Genomic DNA, 19,940 nt, shown 5'->3' on the forward strand with positions numbered 1-19,940 from the left:
AGGAGTCCCATGGAGACCAAGGTCTCTTTATCAAGGAGTCCCATGGAGACCACGGTCTCTTTATCAAGGAGTCCCATGGAGACCACGGTCTCTTTATCAAGGAGTCCCATGGAGACCAAGGTCTCTTTATCAAGGAGTCCCATGGAGACCAAGGTCTCTTTATCAAGGAGTCCCATGGAGACCAAGGTCTCTTTATCAAGGAGTCCCATGGAGACCAAGGTCTCTTTATCAAGGAGTCCCATGGAGACCAAGGTCTCTTTATCAAGGAGTCCCATGGAGACCAAGGTCTCTTTATCAAGGAGTCCCATGGAGACCACGATCTCTTTATCAAGGAGTCCCATGGAGACCAAGGTCTCTTTATCAGGGAGTCCCATGGAGACCAAGGTCTCTTTATCAAGGAGTCCCATGGAGACCACAATCTCTTTATCAAGGAGTCCCATGGAGACCACGATCTCTTTATCAATGAGTCCCATGGAGACCAAGGTCTCTTTATCAAGGAGTCCCATGGAGACCAAGGTCTCTTTATCAAGGAGTCCCATGGAGACCACGATCTCTTTATCAAGGAGTCCCATGGAGACCAAGGTCTCTTTATCAAGGAGTCCCATGGAGACCAAGGTCTCTTTATCAAGGAGTCCCATGGAGACCAATGTCTCTTTATCAAGGAGTCCCATGGAGACCAAGGTCTCTTTATCAAGGAGTCCCATGGAGACCACGATCTCTTTATCAAGGAGTCCCATGGAGACCAAGGTCTCTTTATCAGGGAGTCCCATGGAGACCAAGGTCTCTTTATCAAGGAGTCCCATGGAGACCACGATCTCTTTATCAAGGAGTCCCATGGAGACCACGATCTCTTTATCAAGGAGTCCCATGGAGACCAAGGTCTCTTTATCAAGGAGTCCCATGGAGACCAAGGTCTCTTTATCAAGGAGTCCCATGGAGACCAAGGTCTCTTTATCAAGGAGTCCCATGGAGACCACGATCTCTTTATCAAGGAGTCCCATGGAGACCAAGGTCTCTTTATCAAGGAGTCCCATGGAGACCACGATCTCTTTATCAAGGAGTCCCATGGAGACCAAGGTCTCTTTATCAAGGAGTCCCATGGAGACCACGATCTCTTTATCAAGGAGTCCCATGGAGACCACGATCTCTTTATCAAGGAGTCCCATGGAGACCAAGGTCTCTTTTAACAAGGAGTCCCATGGAGACCAACGTCTCTTTATCAAGGAGTCCCATGGAGACCAAGGTCTCTTTATCAAGGAGTCCCATGGAGACCAAGGTCTCTTTATCAAGGAGTCCCATGGAGACCAAGGTCTCTTTTAACAAGGAGTCCCATGGAGACCAACGTCTCTTTATCAAGGAGTCCCATGGAGACCAAGGTCTCTTTATCAAGGAGTCCCATAGAGACCACGATCTCTTTATCAAGGAGTCCCATGGAGACCAAGGTCTCTTTATCAAGGAGTCCCATGGAGACCACGATCTCTTTATCAAGGAGTCCCATGGAGACCAAGGTCTCTTTATCAAGGAGTCCCATGGAGACCACGGTCTCTTTATCAAGGAGTCCCATGGAGACCACGGTCTCTTTATCAAGGAGTCCCATGGAGACCAAGGTCTCTTTATCAAGGAGTCCCATGGAGACCAAGGTCTCTTTATCAAGGAGTCCCATGGAGACCAAGGTCTCTTTATCAAGGAGTCCCATGGAGACCAAGGTCTCTTTATCAAGGAGTCCCATGGAGACCAAGGTCTCTTTATCAAGGAGTCCCATGGAGACCAAGGTCTCTTTATCAAGGAGTCCCATGGAGACCACGATCTCTTTATCAAGGAGTCCCATGGAGACCAAGGTCTCTTTATCAGGGAGTCCCATGGAGACCAAGGTCTCTTTATCAAGGAGTCCCATGGAGACCACAATCTCTTTATCAAGGAGTCCCATGGAGACCACGATCTCTTTATCAATGAGTCCCATGGAGACCAAGGTCTCTTTATCAAGGAGTCCCATGGAGACCAAGGTCTCTTTATCAAGGAGTCCCATGGAGACCACGATCTCTTTATCAAGGAGTCCCATGGAGACCAAGGTCTCTTTATCAAGGAGTCCCATGGAGACCAAGGTCTCTTTATCAAGGAGTCCCATGGAGACCAATGTCTCTTTATCAAGGAGTCCCATGGAGACCAAGGTCTCTTTATCAAGGAGTCCCATGGAGACCACGATCTCTTTATCAAGGAGTCCCATGGAGACCAAGGTCTCTTTATCAGGGAGTCCCATGGAGACCAAGGTCTCTTTATCAAGGAGTCCCATGGAGACCACGATCTCTTTATCAAGGAGTCCCATGGAGACCACGATCTCTTTATCAAGGAGTCCCATGGAGACCAAGGTCTCTTTATCAAGGAGTCCCATGGAGACCAAGGTCTCTTTATCAAGGAGTCCCATGGAGACCAAGGTCTCTTTATCAAGGAGTCCCATGGAGACCACGATCTCTTTATCAAGGAGTCCCATGGAGACCAAGGTCTCTTTATCAAGGAGTCCCATGGAGACCACGATCTCTTTATCAAGGAGTCCCATGGAGACCAAGGTCTCTTTATCAAGGAGTCCCATGGAGACCACGATCTCTTTATCAAGGAGTCCCATGGAGACCACGATCTCTTTATCAAGGAGTCCCATGGAGACCAAGGTCTCTTTATCAAGGAGTCCCATGGAGACCACGATCTCTTTATCAAGGAGTCCCATGGAGACCAAGGTCTCTTTATCAAGGAGTCCCATGGAGACCACGATCTCTTTATCAAGGAGTCCCATGGAGACCAAGGACTCTTTATCAAGGAGTCCCATGGAGACCAAGGTCTCTTTATCAAGGAGTCCCATGGAGACCAAGGTCTCTTTATCAAGGAGTCCCATGGAGACCACGATCTCTTTATCAAGGAGTCCCATGGAGACCAAGGTCTCTTTATCAAGGAGTCCCATGGAGACCACGATCTCTTTATCAAGGAGTCCCATGGAGACCACGATCTCTTTATCAAGGAGTCCCATGGAGACCACGATCTCTTTATCAAGGAGTCCCATGGAGACCACGATCTCTTTATCAAGGAGTCCCATGGAGACCACGATCTCTTTATCAAGGAGTCCCATGGAGACCAAGGTCTCTTTATCAAGGAGTCCCATGGAGACCACGATCTCTTTATCAAGGAGTCCCATGGAGACCAAGGTCTCTTTAACGGGGAGTCCCATGGAGACCAAGGTCTCTTTTGACAGGGAGCCCTGTATGTAAACAATATACAAAATAATACAAATATACTAAATTACAAACACTGAAGAAAAACAATCACATTCCTCATCAACATATGGACTGCCCCAGAGGCACTTGAACACTGGGTATGGTAACTCGTACGTCTAAAGGTTATTAAAGATGTTAGTTACGGTTTGAGTTTCTGTTAAAGAGCTTTATAAATTAAAAGAGTGCAATTAATTGACCTACGACACCTCAAAGAGGGCCAGCCTACACTCTGGTAAAGAATGCAGTGATGTGTAATGAACCTGTCGCCTGTAATAAAACTAAGTTGTTATGGTAACAGACCACAGATTCTATCATTGACTCTATTAGCAGTCCCCTGTGTTATATTTACCAGTTCATGTTATGGTAACAGACCACAGAGTCTATCATTGACTCTATTAGCAGTCCCCTGTGTTATATTTACCAGTTTAATTATACATTTTATGAAATGTCAGATTAGCATTTTCAAGAGCAGTTATCATCCAAAGCATTTGATTTTCATAGATGTGTTGACATTAGATTCAATGGCAATGTCATTAATATAATACATTTCCTAAAATATTTTAGTCTTTCTTCTCTCTCTCTATCTCTATCTCTATCTCTATCTCTATCTCTATCTCTATCTCTATCTCGCTCTATATATATATATATATATATATATATGTCTCTCTCTCTCTCTCTCCCCCCCAGACGTGCAGTCTAACCATCATGGATGACATTCAGAATCCGGCCATTGAGGGGGCGGAGACTTTTGTAGTGTTCCTCTCCTCCCCTCAGGGGGCGGTGCTCCTCGAACCCTTCGAAGCCTCCGTGGTCATAACTGATACCTTGGATCGTACGTATACCCCTACCTACACACAGGCACGCACACACGTACACACACACACACACACACCTGTCTTCTAGGGCAGGGTTTCCAAACTCATATTCAAATAATCAAGCTTGATGATGAGTTGGTTATTTGAGTCACAGTTGTGTAGTGCTGGGGGGGATGGGGACCGACTTTGGGAAACCCTGTTCTAGAGCACAGTGTCATAGAAGAAAGAGAACTATCTGAAATTGTAGTTACATTGTACAGTACTTCCTCAATCACAATCCCTACTCATTTACCAACAATTCCCTCCTTCCAGTTCCCAGCATGCAGTTTGAGAAGACGGCGTACAAGGTGAAGGAGAAGGAGGGTGTGCTGAACATACCCATCGTTAGAACGGGAGACCTGACGGTCAAGTCCTCTGTCCGCTGCTTCACACGCACCATGTCTGCCATGGTCATGGACGACTTCGAGGAGAGGAGGAACGCTGACGACTCACGTATCATCTTCCTCAAGGGAGAGAAGGTAGGTTCTTTATCAAGCCCATGTAGATTCTTCGCAAGTTCTTCATGAGCAAATCAAATGGTGGTTATAATAGTTGTTATATCTAGCGCTTTGGCCAATGAGATAAAAACAAAACCTTTTGTATAAAGCACTCCCAGACCAATAAAGTTGGGTTTGATGTTATGATGATGATGATGATTATGATGGTGTTGTTGTAGTTGATATTGTTGTTGTTGATGATGATGATGATAATGTTGTTGTTGTTGAGGATGATGATGATGTTGATGAAGATGATGATGATGGTCCAGGTAAAAAACTGCTCGGTGCACATCAATGACGACTCTATGTTCGAGCCAGAGGAGGAGTTCCAGGTGCATCTTGGGACACCGCTTGGGGACCACTGGAGCGGGGCCATGGTGGGAGTTAGTGACATTGTCACGGTAACCATCACTAACGACGAGGACGGTAAGCAACACAGTCACTAGTGAAAGTCTACACACCCCTTACAGTCTTCACATTTTTCTGCCTTAAAATTGCTTCTAAAAAGCATTCAACTGGATTTTCCCTCCTAAAGATCTACACAACCTACTCCACATCTTCAAGGAGGAAGAAATGTATAGAACATTTTCCAAATGAATAAAAAAACAAAAAACAGAAGATGTCTTGATTGCATCTGTCTTCACACCCCAGAGTTAATACTTGGTGGAAGCACCTTTGGTAGCCATTACAGCTCTGAATCTTTTTGAATCAGATTCTACCAACTTTGCACAACTCTTAAGGCTACATACAGTGATTTTGTATGTTTGCCCACTGACAAAGAAATTATCAGTCTATAATTTTAATGGTAGGTTTATTTGAACAGTGAGAGACAGAATAACAACAAAAAAATCCAGAAAAACACATGTCAAAAATGTTATAAATTGATTTGCATTTTAATGAGGGAAATAAGTATTTGACCCCTCTGCAAAACATGACTTAGTACTTGGTGGCAAAACCCTTGTTGGCAAGCACAGAGGTCAGACGTTTCTTGTAGTTGGCCACCAGGTTTGCACACATCTCAGGAGGGATATTGTCCCACTCCTCTTTGCAGATCTTCTCCAAGTCATTAAGGTTTTGAGGCTGACGTTTGGCAACTCGAACCTTCAGCTCCCTCCACAGATTTTCTATGGGATTAAGGTCTGGAGACTGGCTAGGCCACTCCAGGACCTTAATATGCTTCTTCTTGAGCCACTCCTTTGTTGCCTTGGCCGTGTGTTTTGGGTCATTGTCATGCTAGAATACCCATCCACGACCCATTTTTTATGCCCTGGCTGAGGGAAGGAGGTTCTCACCCAAGATTTGACGGTACATGGCGCCGTCCATAGTCCCTTTGATGCGGTGAAGTTGTCCTGTCCCCTTAGCAGAAAAACACCCCCAAAGCATAATGTTTCCACCGCCATGTTTGACGGTGGGGATGGTGTTCTTGGGGTCATAGGCAGCATTCCTCCTCCTCCAAACACAGCGAGTTGAGCTTGATACCAAAGAGCTCGATTTTGGTCTCATCTAACCACAACACTTTCACCCAGTTCTCCTCTGAATCATTCAGATGTTCATTGGCAAACATCAGACGGCCATGTATATATGTGCTTTATTGAGCAGGGGGACCTTGCGGGCGCTGCAGGATTTCAGTCCTTCACGGCGTAGTGTGTTACCAATTGTTGTCTTGGTGACTATGGTCACAGCTGCCTTGAGATCATTGACAAGCTCCTCCCGTGTAGTTCTGGGCTGATTCATCACCGTTCTCATGATCATTTCACCTCCACGAGGTGAGATCTTGCATGGAGCCCCAGGCCGAGGGAGATTGACAGTTATTTTGTGTTTCTTCCATTTGCAAATAATCGCACCAACTGTTGTCACCTTCTCACCAAGCTGCTTGGCAATGGTCTTGTAGTCCATTCCAGCCTTGTGTAGGTCTACAATCTTGTCCCTGACATCCTTGGAGAGCTCTTTGGTCTTGGCCATGGTGGAGAGTTTGGAATCTGATTGATTGAGTGCTTTTGTGGACAGGTGTCTTTTATACAGGTAACAAGCTGAGATTAGGAGCACTCCCTTTATGAGTGTGCTCCTAATCTTAGCTTGTTATCTGTATAAAAGACACCTGGGAGCCAGAAATCTTTCTGATTGAGAGGGGATCAAATACTTATTTCCCTCATTAAAATGCAAATAAATTTATAACATTTTTGACATGCGTTTTTCTGGATTTCATTGTTGTTATTCTGTCTCTCACTGTTCAAATAAACCTACCATTAACATTATAGACTGATAATTTCTTTGTCAGTGGGCAAACGTACAAAATCAGCAGGGGATCAAATACTTTTTTCCCTCACTGTAGGTAATCAATATATTTTATTTTCGTCTTTGTATTAATTAGGAACATTGTCTATACATTTATTTTCACTTCGAAAATATGGAGTAGGTTGTGTAGATCGGTAGGAAATGTAATCCCTTTTTAGATATAATTTTAAGGCAGCAACAATGTGAAGACTGTGAGGAATGTGCAGACCTTCACTAGCGACTGTACACATCAGCAGAGTTGCAGTCTGAGAGGTTGATAGTTTGAGAACACTGACTTTGTATAGCATTTACTACATTGTGTAAGATAACGGCATTGTACGACATTACAAAACAGAAACACAGGGCATTCTTTTACATACAAAAAAAGCACAGTCAATGTAAAAAAAATGCATTGCATGTTCAATTTCACATTTTCATTGTACCTTTTTGTACCTCCCCAGCCCCCACCATAGAGTTTGAGCAGACGTCGTACCAGGTGCGGGAGCCCCCTGGGCCAGACGGCATCGAGGTGCTTAACATCAAGGTGGTTAGGACAGGAGACCAGGACCGCACCTCCAAGGTCCGCTGCAGCACCAGGGACGGTTCAGCCCAGTCCGGAGTGGACTACAACCCCAAGAGCAGGGTCCTCAAATTCACCCCTGGTCAGTGAGACTTATTGAGAAGGAGCATTATGGGTAGTGTAGTACAAGAACCTCATAGCCAATCACATTCCCTTTAGTGATTGCTCATACTAGGTCCTGCGCATTTGTATTCATCAGTTTCAGAGGGATTTTGACAGGAAATGTAATACGTTTTTACATTATTGAAGGTATTTTACATCACATGATACAGCAGAAGGAAACATGACTTGACTTTTTTCGATCCTTCCATGAAGGCATGGACCACATCCTGTTCAAAGTGGAGATTCTGTCCAATGAGGACAGGGAGTGGCACGAGTCCTTCTCATTGGTCCTCGGTCCTGACGACCCGGTGGAGGCGGTGCTTGGAGAGATCACCACGGCAACAGTCACCATCCTGGACCAGGAAGCAGCAGGGAGTCTCATTCTTCCGGCCACGCCCATCGTAAGGAACATTACTTAATTCAATCTGAATTGTAATGTGTTTTTAACCAAATTATTATTGTCAGAAAAAGAGCCAAGCCAAAAACGCAAAACTTTCCCTCAAATATTGTAGCCACAGGTACTTATCTTCTCTGGCCTAAAGCCTACCTTGATGCTATGACATATTTCATTTTAGACCGTTTTTTCTGTTATCAGTCCTGAATTTATAAATTAAGAATTGAGTCACTCCAACACCCTCCCTCCCTCTCCCAGGTGGTATCTCTGTCAGACTATGACAACGTGGCTGAGGTGTCTAAGGAGGGCAGTAAGAAGCAGCCGGCGCCTGGTTACCCCCTGGTGTGTGTGACGCCTTGTGACCCCCACTACCCCAAATACTCTGTGATGAGGGAGCGCTGCGAGGAGGCAGGCATCAACCAGACCTCTGTTCACTTCTCCTGGGAGGTGGCTGCCCCTACAGACACCAACGGGGCCAGGTCACCCTTCGAGACCGTCACTGATACCACACCCTATACTGGGGTTAACCATATGGTGAGTAGTTGAGTAGTAGTAGCAGTAGTAGTAGTAGTAGTAGTAGTAGTAGTAGTAGTAGTAGTAGTAGTAGTAGTAGTAGTAGTAGTAGTAGTAGTAGTAGTAGTATAGTAGCAGTAATAGTATAGTAGCAGTAGTAGTAGTAGTAGTCTCAGTACTAGTATAGTAGTAGTAGTAGTAGTATAGTAGTAGTATAGTAGTAGTAGTAGTAGTAGTAGTAGTAATAGTGTAGTAGTAGTAGTATAGTAGCAGTAATAGTATAGTAGCAGTAGTAGTAGTAGTATTAGTAGTAGTAGTAGTAGTAGTAGTATAGTAGTAGTAGTAGTAGTAGTAGTCTCAGTAGTAGTATAGTAGTAGTAGTAGTAGTATAGTAGTAGTATAGTAGTAGTAGTAGTATAGTAGCAGTAGTAGTAGTAGTAGTAGTAGTAGTAGTAGTAGTAGTAGTAGTAGTAGTAGTAGTAGTATAGTAGTAGTAGTAGTAGCAGTAATAGTGTAGTAGTAGTAGTAGTAGTAACAGTAGCATTAGTAGTAGTAGTAGTAGTAGTAGTAGTAGTAGTAGTAGTAGCAGTAATAGTATAGTAGCAGTAGTAGTAGTAGCAGTAGTAGTATAGTAGTAGTATAGTAGTAGTATAGTAGTAGTATAGTAGTAGTAGTAGTATAGTAGTAGTAGTAGTAGTAGTAGTAGTAGTAGTAGTAGTATAGTAGTAGTAGTATAGTAGTAGTGTAGTAGTAGTAGTATAGTAGTAGTAGTAGTATAGTAGTAGTAGTAGTAGTATAGTAGCAGTAGTAGTAGTATAGTAGTAGTATAGTAGTAGTAGTAGTGTAGTAGCAGTAGTAGTAGTAGTAGCAGTAATAGTGTAGTAGTAGTAGTAGTAGTAGTAGTAGTAGTAGTAGTAGTAGTAGTAGTAGTAGTAGTAGTAGCAGTAGTAATAGTGTAGTAGTAGTAGTAGTAGTAGTAGTAGTAGTAGTAGTAGTAGTAGTATTAGTCTCCCGAGTGGCGCAGTGGTCTAAGGCACAGCTGTGCCACTAGAGATCCTGGTTCGAATCCAGGCTCTGTCGTAGCCGGCCGCGACCGGGAGACCCATGGGGCGGCGCACAATTGGTCCAGGGTAGGGGAGGGAATGGCCAGCAGGGATGTAGCTCAGTTGGTAGAGCATGGCGTTTGCAATGCCAGGGTTGTGGGTTCGATTCCCACGGGGTCCAGTATGAAAAAATAAAATTATAAAATTGTATGCACTCACTAACTGTAAGTCGCTCTGATAAGAGCGTCTGCTAAATGACTAAAATGTAAATGTATAGTAGCAGCAGTGGTAGTAGTGGACCGTCTCTGATACCAAACCGTATACTGGTTGGTGTAAACCATATGGTGAGTGCCGGTGAAGTGGTACACTCTTAGAAAAAAGGGTTCCAAAACTGTTCTTTGCGAAGGGATAAGGTCCTACCAAGAACCGTTTTGATCTGAAGAACCATTTTTTGGAAGACGAGGGTTCTTTGTAACGCAAAGGATTCTGCCTAGAAGCTTTGACATCCTAAGAACCGTTTTTGTACGAAAGGTAGAGAGCCCTGCTGAATCTGAATAAGCTTTTTTTTATTGTAATATCTTTCCTTTCTTTAAATAGTGTCTGGGCATTAGTGTTTACCTCAATGTTTGAACTTTACCATCAGGAGTTTGAGTAATATGATACGTTTTAAAAGATAAGTGTGATAATGTTTTAAAATGTACCTATATGGGAATATTGATGCATGTATCTGGTATTCACGTAATAATTGTACATATACAGTACTGACATAGTTGATATCTTTGCCATGATTTCTGTCTTTCAAATGCATATTTTCAGTGATTGTATTGAGAAGAGAGTATGAGAATAGTATGGAGTATGACTGAACCAGCAGTGTAGTGAATGTTACACCACAAATTGGCCAGTTTTACCTAGATTTTTCAGTGTAACATTTCTAGTGTTGATTCAGTAGTTCAATTAACTCAACACTCAGTGGTGTAAAATAACCCCAGTGTTGGTGTTAATAACCAGAGTTGAGTTTGATTGTGTCATTTTTTACTCTGTGTAAAGTATAACACTCAAAACTACACCCATCATTATCATATTTCCCAGCATGCTCTATTGCAGGTTGATTTTCAGAATTATTTGTTTTAATAACTAGGCCCTCAAACAATGGCCTAAAGATATACACTACCGTTCAAAAGTTTGGGGTCACTTCCTTGTTTTTGAAATAAAATCATTTTTTTTGTCCATTAAAATAACATCAAATTGATCAGAAATACAGTGTAGACATTGTTAATGCCAAGAAACTGAAGATCTCGTACAACGCTGTGTACTTCTCCCTTCACAGAACAGCACAAACTGGCTCTAACCAGAATAGAAAGAGGAGTGGGAGGCCCCGGTGCACAACTGAGCAAGAGGACAAATACATTAGAGTGTCTAGTTTGAGAAACAGACGCCTCACAGGTCCTCAACTGGCAGCTTCATTAAATAGTACACGCAAAACACCAGTCTCAACGTCAACAGTGAAGAGGCGACTCCGGGATGCTGACCTTCTAGGCAGAGTTGCAAAGAAAAAGCCATATTTCAGACTGGCCAATAAAAAGAAAAGATGGGCAAGAGAACACAGACACTGGACAGAGGAAGATTGGAAAAAAGTGTTATGGACAGACAAATCAAAGTTTGAGGTGTTCGGAAGACAAAGAAGAACATTTGTGAGACGCAGACCAAATGAAAAGATGTTGGAGGAGTGCTTGATGCCATATGTCAAGCATGGTGGAGGCAATGTGATGGTCTGGGGGTGCTTTGGTGGTGGTAAAGTGGGAGATTTGTACAGGGTAAAAGGGATCTTGAAGAAGGAAGGCTATCACTCCATTTTGCAACGCCATGCCATACCCTGTGGACGGCGCTTGATTGGAGCCAATTTCCTCCTACAACAGGACAATGACCCAAAGCACAGCTCCAAACCAAGCAAGAACTATTTAGGGAAGAAGCAGTCAGGTGGTATTCTGTCTATAATGGAGTGGCCAGCACAGTCACCGGATCTCAACCCTATTGAGCTGTTGTTGGAGCAGCTTGACCGTAAGAAGTGCCCATCAAGCCAATCCAATTTATGGGAGGTGCTTCAGGAAGCATGGGGTGAAATCTTTTCAGATTACCTCAACAAATTGACAACTAGAATGCCAAAGGTCTGCACGGCTGTAATTGCTGCAAATGGAGGATTCTTGGACGAAAGGACACAATTATTATTTATATTAAAAATCATTATTTCTAACCTTGTCAATGACTACATTTCCTATGCATTTTGCTATATTTCCTTTTCAAACTCATTTCATGTATGTTTTCATGGAAAACAAGGCAATTTCTAAGTGACCCCAAACGTTTGAACGGTAGTGTAGGTGTTCCTTTTTTCCAGGTGGGAAAGGGCTGTGTGGAGTGCAATTGAAATTGCGTCATCTGTGGATCTGTTGGGGCGGTATGCGAATTGGAGTGGGTCTAGGGTTTCTGGGATGATGGTGTTGAAGCCTTTCAAAGGACTTCATGGCTACCGACGTGAGTGCTACGGGGTGGTAGTCATTTAGGCAGGTTACCTTCGCTTTCTTGGGCACAGGGACTATGGTGGTTTGCTTGAAACATGTAGGTATTACAGACTCGGTCAGAGAGAGGATGAAAATGTCAGTGAATACACTTGCCAGTTGGTTCGCACATGCTTTGAGTACACGTCCTGGTAATCCGTCTGGCCCCGCGGCCTTGTGAATGTTGACCTGTTTAAAGGTCTTGCTCACATCTGCTACGGAGAGCGTGATCACACAGTCGTCCGGAACAGCTGGTTCTCTCATGCATGCTTCAGTGTTGCTTGCCTTGAAGCGAGCATAAAAGTTACACTTAAATCAGTGTAGTCGAAAGAGAGGAGACAAGTAAAAAAAATATTTTTAAGACAATTGAGACATGGATTGTGTATGTGTGCCATTCAGAGGGGGAATGGGAAAGACACAATATTTAAATGCCTTTGAATGGGGTATGGTCGTAGGTGCCAGGCACGCTGGTTTGTGTCAAGAACTGCAACAATGCTGGGTTTTTCACACTCAACAGTTTCCTGTGTGAATCAAGAATGGTCCACCACCCAAAGGACATTACATTTTACATTTTAGTCATTTAGCAGACGCTCTTATCCAGAGCGACTTACAGTTAGTGAATACATATTTTTTTATACTGGCCCCCCGTGTGAATCGAACCCACAACCCTGGCGTTGCAAACGCCATGCTCTATCAACTGAGCTACATCCCTGCCGGCCATTCCCTCCCCTACCCTGGACGACGCTGGGCCAATTGTGCGCCGCCCATGAGTCTCCCGGTCGTGGCCGGCTGCGACAGAGCCTGGATTCGAACCAGGATCTCTAGTGGCACAGTTAGCACTGCGATGCAGTGCCTTAGACCACTGCGCCACTCAGGCAACTTGACACAACTGTGGGAAGCATTGGTTCTACCTAGCACCAAAAAGGGTTCCCCTATGGGGACAAACCGAAGAGCCCTATATGGTTCTAATTAGCACCTTTTTTTCTAAGAGTGTAGAATTTAGGAGCAGTGATATGTAGGAGAAGGTTCTGGTATAGTCTGTGTGTTTGTGTTGTCTGAGTGCGTGCGTCCACGTAACTGAATTTCTTCAGCCAGTGCACTGATTTATTGATTGATTGACTGATTAATTGACTGACTGACTGACTGATTGACTGACTGACTGATTGATTGACTGATTGATTGATTGACTGATTGATTGACTGTATTTTCTCCACAGGTCCTGGACAGTATCTATTTCTCTCGGAGGTTCCATGTGCGCTGTGTGGCCCAGGCCCGCGACAAGTCCGGCCATCTTGGAACACCGCTGAGGAGTAACATAGCAACCATCGGCACTGAAGGTTCCATATGCCACACCCCTGTTACCACGGGAACAGCGCGAGGGTTCCAGGCCCAGTCGTTCATCGCCACTCTAAAGTACCTGGATGTCAAACACAAGGAGCACCCCAACCGGTGAGCAGGAAGGCATTCACACACACAAACACACACACAAAAAGCAGGTGTGCAAACACACAAACACACAGTCATGCAGCCAAACAAACTCTAACACAAGGAGCTACCCAACCGATGAGCTCAACATCCACACATACATATCTCCAAATGGTCTATATTAATAGTAGAACACCTCCATATGGTCTATAATAGTAGAACACCTCCATATGGTCTATAATAGTAGAACATCTCCATATGGTCTATATTAATACTAGAACACCTCCATATGGTCTATAATAGTAGAACATCTCCATATGGTCTATATGAATAGTAGAACATCTCCATATGGTCTATATTAATAGTAGAACATCTCCATATGGTCTATATTAATAGTATAACACCTCCATGTGGTCTATATTAATAGTAGAACACCTCCATATGGTCTATATTAATAGTAGAACACCTCCATATGGTCTATATTAATAGTAGAACACCTCCATATGGTCTATATTAATAGTAGAACATCTCCATATGGTCTATATTAATAGTAGAACATCTCCATATGGTCTATAATAGTAGAACACCTCCATATGGTCTATATTAATAGTAGAACATCTCCATATGGTCTATATTAATAGTAGAACACCTCCATATGGTCTATATTAATAGTAGAACACCTCCATATGGTCTATAATAATAGTAGAACACCTCCATATGGTCTATATTAATAGTAGAACACCTCCATATGGTCTATATTAATAGTAAAACATCTCCATATGGTCTATATTAATAGTAGAACTTCTCCATATGGTCTATATTAGTTCTATAACACTAACCTTGTGTTGTCTTCTTTTTCTTCTGCAGTATCCACATCTCGGTGCAGATCCCCCATCAGGATGGTATGCTGCCCCTAGTGTCCACCATGCCCCTCCACAACCTGCACTTCCTGCTGTCAGAGTCCATCTACAGACAGCAGCACATCTGTTCGAACCTGGTCACTCTCAAAGACCTGCAGGGGGTCTCCGGTAAGGACACACACACGCTTGATCACACACACGTGCTTGAACGTGCGCACGCATGCACACACACAGCCACTCATCCTTGTAAAATGCACTTATGCTTCAACACACACACACACACACACACACACACACACACACACACATACTTGCACCAAATAACATAAATCCTCCCTTTAACAAAGTGTGTTGGATTTGTCTTCCCCTCCCTGTGTGTGATTCAGAGACGGGTTTCCTGGATGATGTCCAGTACGACAGTATCTCTCTGGGTCCGGGTTATGACAGACCCTACCAGTTCAACCCCAGTGTCAGAGAGGCTAAGAGCATCCAGCTGTACAAACACCTCAACCTGAAGAGCTGTATCTGGACCTTCGATGCCTACTACGACATGACGGAGCTCATAGACGTCTGTGGAGGCTCCGTCACTGCCGACTTCCAGGTACGCTACAATACGCCCTGTAGTGGCACATAGAGGGTCAGGGGTCACATAGAGGGTCAGGGGGCACATAGAGGGTTAGGGGTCACATAGAGGGTTAGGGGTCACATAGAGGGTTAGGGGTCACATAGAGGGTTAGGGGTCATATAGAGGGCTAGGGGTCACATAGAGGGTTAGGGGTCACATAGAGGGCTAGGGGTCACATAGAGGGTTAGGGGTCACATAGAGGGTTAGGGGTCACATAGAGGGTTAGGGGTGACATAGAGGGTTAGGGGTGACATAGAGGGTTAGGGGTGACATAGAGGGTTAGGGGTCACATAGAGGGTTAGGGGTCACATAGAGGGTTAGGGGTCACATAGAGGGCTAGGGGTCATAGAGGGTTAGGGGTCACATAGAGGGTTAGGGGTCACATAGAGGGTTAGGTGTCACATAAAGGGCTAGGGGTCACATAGAGGGCTAGGGGTCACATAGAGGGCTAGGGGTCACATAGAGGGTTAGGGGTCACATAGAGGGTTAGGGGTCACATAGAGGGCTAGGGGTCACATAGAGGGCTAAGGGTCACATAGAGGGTTAGGGGTCACATAGAGGGCTAGGGGTCACATAGAGGGTTAGGGGTCACATAGAGGGCTAGGGGTCACATAGAGGGTTAGGGGTCACATAGAGGGTTAGGGGTCACATAGAGGGTTAGGGGTCACATAGAGGGCTAGGGGTCACATAGAGGGCTAGGGGTCACATAGAGGGTTAGGGGTCACATAGAGGGCTAGGGGTCACATAGAGGGCTAAGGGTCACATAGAGGGTTAGGGGTCACATAGAGGGCTAGGGGTCACATAGAGGGCTAGGGGTCACATAGAGGGCTAGGGGTCACATAGAGGGTTAGGGGTCACATAGAGGGTTAGGGGTCACATAGAGGGTTAGGGGTCACATAGAGGGTTAGGGGTCACATAGAGGGTTAGGGGTGACACTGTACTCTAGTGTTTATCATGCTCTGAATTCACTCCTGTTTCCATTTCTGGCACATTACTAGTGGACATAATATTCTCTCAGATATTCCTTTACACACAGTAAAACAGCATGATTGGAGTCCACAGTGCTATTGTGTCCACATTGGCTAGTCAGTTTGATTTGCATTGACTTTTGTTTCCCAGTCATGTGAGCACACAGGCAGTAGAAGCCTTGAATGCTCAGATCGAGTTTGCATGTGACTCATCCCAACCACAGTATGCAAAACAGTCTAGGACAGACTACAGCTGTTGCTACTCTATGTCACCTTAGATCAGGGTTCTTCAATTCCGGTCCTGGAGGGCCGAAACACCTCTGTTTTTCATCCTCTCCTTCTAATCAGGGGCTAATTCAGACCTGGGACACCAGGCGAGTGCAATTAACTACCAGGTAGAAATAAAAAACAGAAGTGTTTCGGCCCTCCAGGACCGGAATTGAAGAACCCTGCCTTAGATCATGCCATGCCATGCCATGTTCAGTAGCATTACGTCATGTCCTGTAATGTAACGTCACCTTATGTCATGTCTTATGTATGTCCCACCCCCAGGTGCGTGACTCAGTTGTTCCTGGTGGAGTAGTGTTATTTCCTGTCACTTTATCTTATGTCATGTGCTATGTCCCCCCCCAGGTGCGTGACTCGGCCCAGTCGTTCCTGACGGTGCAGGTTCCTCTCTATGTGTCCTATATCTACGTTACAGCTCCCAGGGGCTGGGCCTCTCTGGAACACCACACTGAAATGCAGTTCTCTTTCTTCTATGATACTGTGCTCTGGAGGACAGGTGGGTGTGTGTGTGTGTGGTTAGGGTTACACATCTGTGTAACTCCATTTAACTGTTATGTTTCTGTGTAACTTCGTTTAACTGTTATGTTTCCTGTGTAACTCCATTTAACTGTTATGTTTCCTGTGTAACTCCATTTAACTGTTAAGTTTCCTGTGTAACTTCATTTAACTGTTATGTTTCTGTGTAACTCCATTTAACTGTTATGTTTCTGTGTAACTCCATTTAACTGTTATGTTTCTGTGTAACTCCATTTAACTGTTATGTTTCCTGTGTAACTCCATTTAACTGTTATGTTTCCTGTGTAACTCCATTTAACTGTTATGTTTCCTGTGTAACTTCGTTTAACTGTTATGTTCCTGTGTCCACTAGGCATCCAGACAGACAGCGTTCTGTCAGCCAGACTCCAGATCATCAGGATCTACATAAGAGAAGATGGCCGTCTGGTAATCGAGTTCAAAACCCACGCCAAGTTCAGGGGCCAGTTTGTCCCCGAGCACCACACCCTGCCTGGGCACAAGTCCCACCTGATGGCCCCAGACCACCTGGGGGGGATAGAGTTTGACATGCAGCTGATCTGGAGCGCCCAGTCCTTTGATTCTCCCTACCAGCTCTGGAAGGCCACCTCCTCTTACAGCAGGTCAGTACACAGACATACTGTTATATACAGTTATAGATATATATTAATAGATATACCCAGTCCTTTGACTCTCCCTGCCACCTCCTCTTACTTAGCTTCTATGTGGTAAATGGCACGTGTGTATATAAGATTGTGTATAGGCTTGTCTCCCATATGAATCTTCTCTTTGTGCCAGACTTGGTTCAAATGCCTTCTGTTTATTTTTTTCTGTATTTATTTATCTGTATATGTTATGTATGTACAGTGAGGGAAAAAAAGTATTTGATCCCCTGCTGATTTTGTACGTTTGCCCACTGATAAAGAAATGATCAGTCTATAATTTTAATGGTAGGTTTATTTGAACAGTGAGAGACAGAATAACAACAAAAAAATCCAGAAAAACGCATGTCAAAAATGTTATAAATTGATTTGCATTTTAATGAGGGAAATAAGTATTTGACCCCCTCTCAATCAGAAAGATTTCTGGCTCCCAGGTGTCTTTTATACAGGTAACGAGCTGAGATTAGGAGCACACTCTTAAAGGGAGTGCTCCTAATCTCAGTTTGTTACCTGTATAAAAGACGCCTGTCCACAGAAGCAATCAATCAATCAGACTCCAAACTCTCCACCATCGCCAAGACCAAAGAGCTCTCCAAGGATGTCAGGGACAAGATTGTAGACCTACACAAGGCTGGAATGGGCTACAAGACCATCGCCAAGCAGCTTGGTGAGAAGGTGACAACAGTTGGTGCGATTATTCGCAAATGGAAGAAACCCCAAAGAACTGTCAATCTCCCTCGGCCTGGGGCTCCATGCAAGATCTCACCTCGTGGAGTTGCAATGATCATGAGAATGGTGAGGAATCAGCCCAGAACCACACGGGAGGATCTTGTCAATGATCTCAAGGCAGCTGGGACCATAGTCACCAAGAAAACAATTGGTAACATACTACGCCGTGAAGGACTGAAATCCTGCAGCGCCCGCAAGGTCCCCCTGCTCAAGAAAGTACATATACATGCCCGTCTGAAGTTCGCCAATGAACATCTGAATGATTCAGAGGAGAACTGGGTGAAAGTGTTGTGGTCAGATGAGACCAAAATGGAGCTCTTTGGCATCAACTCAACTCGCCGTGTTTGGAGGAGGAGGAATGCTGCCTATGACCCCAAGAACACCATCCCCACCGTCAAACATGGAGGTGGAAACATTATGCTTTGGGGGTGTTTTTCTGCTAAGGGGATAGGACAACTTCACTGCATCAAAGGGACGATGGACGGGGCCATGTACCGTCAAATCTTGGATGAGAACCTCCTTCCCTCAGCCAGGGCATTGAAAATGGGTTGTGGATGGATATTCCAGCATGACAATGACCCAAAACACACGGCCAAGGCAACAAAGGAGTGGCTCAAGAAGAAGCACATTAAGTCCTGGAGTGGCCTAGCCAGTCTCCAGACCTTAATCCCATAGAAAATCTGTGGCAGGAGCTGAAGGTTCGAGTTGCCAAACGTCAGGCTCGAAACCTTAATGACTTGGAGAAGATCTGCAAAGAGGAGTGGGACAAAATCCCTCCTGAGACGTGTGCAAACCTGGTGGCCAACTACAAGAAACGTCTGACCTCTGTGATTGCCAACAAGGGTTTTTCCACCAAGTACTAGGGCGGCAGGTGGGTTTGTGCCCATAGGCAACATTGTTGCCGGTGATGTCTGGTGAGGACCTGCCTTACAACAGGCCTACAATCCCTCGGTTCAGCCACTCTCAGCCTTTTTGCGGACAGTCTGAGCACTGATGGAGGGATTGTGCATTCCTGGTGTAACTCGGGCAGTTGTTGTTGCCGTACTGTACCTGTCCCGCAGGTGTGATGTTCGGCTGTACCGATCCTGTGCAGGTGTTGTTACACGTGATCTGCCAATGCGAGGACGATCAGCTGTCCTTCCTGTCTCCCTGTAGCGCTGTCTTAGGCATCTCACAGTACGGACATTGCAATTTATTGCCCTGGCCACATCTGCAGTCCTCATGCCTCCTTGCAGCATGCCTAAGGCACATTCACGCAGATGAGCAGGGACCCTGGGCATCTTTCTTTTGGTGTTTATCAGAGTCAGTAGAAAGGCCTCTTTAGTGTCCTACGTTTTCATAACTGTGACCTTAATTGCCTACCATCTGTAAGCTGTTAGTGTCTTAACGACCGTTCCACAGATGCATGTTCATTCATTGTTTATGGTTCATTCATTGTTTATGGTTCATTGAACAAGCATGGGAAACAGTGTTTAAACCCTTTACAATGAAGATCTGTGAAGTTATTTTGATTTTTATGAATTATCTTTGAAAGACAGGGTCCTGAAAAAGGGACGTTTCTTTTTTTTTTGCTGAGTTCATGTATATTATTTTACTTCTCTAGGGAGATAATTATTATTTGGATAACCTTATTTACTATTATCAATTGATTTTTACCTTTCATTTTTTCACTCTTTATGCGATGCGCAATGCAGCGAACACTGGAAGAAAAATAATAATGATCATTTAATTACCACAGTGAATTATTGTAATGTTTGTTTATGTGTCAATTAATCCCATAAGGGATGGGCTGCCAATTGGC

The 19,940-nt window shown here is 44.5% G+C and overlaps 1 protein-coding gene across 1 annotated transcript in view; it reads left to right on the plus strand.

The window, feature by feature from the left end:
* Positions 1-19,940, plus strand: part of fras1 (Fraser extracellular matrix complex subunit 1) — a 339,766-nt gene that overhangs the window by 312,183 nt on the left and 7,643 nt on the right. Inside the window, exons 59-69 of the mRNA XM_045226860.1 lie at positions 3,948-4,092; positions 4,388-4,593; positions 4,881-5,037; positions 7,347-7,547; positions 7,781-7,968; positions 8,220-8,495; positions 13,286-13,518; positions 14,362-14,522; positions 14,741-14,955; positions 16,581-16,731; positions 17,104-17,371. Of these exons, the coding sequence (XP_045082795.1) occupies positions 3,948-4,092; positions 4,388-4,593; positions 4,881-5,037; positions 7,347-7,547; positions 7,781-7,968; positions 8,220-8,495; positions 13,286-13,518; positions 14,362-14,522; positions 14,741-14,955; positions 16,581-16,731; positions 17,104-17,371 (2,201 nt within the window). The remainder of the gene's footprint in view (positions 1-3,947; positions 4,093-4,387; positions 4,594-4,880; positions 5,038-7,346; positions 7,548-7,780; positions 7,969-8,219; positions 8,496-13,285; positions 13,519-14,361; positions 14,523-14,740; positions 14,956-16,580; positions 16,732-17,103; positions 17,372-19,940) is intronic.

The sequence above is a fragment of the Coregonus clupeaformis genome, chromosome 18, assembly GCF_020615455.1.
Source record: "Coregonus clupeaformis isolate EN_2021a chromosome 18, ASM2061545v1, whole genome shotgun sequence".
Lineage (NCBI taxonomy): Eukaryota > Metazoa > Chordata > Actinopteri > Salmoniformes > Salmonidae > Coregonus > Coregonus clupeaformis.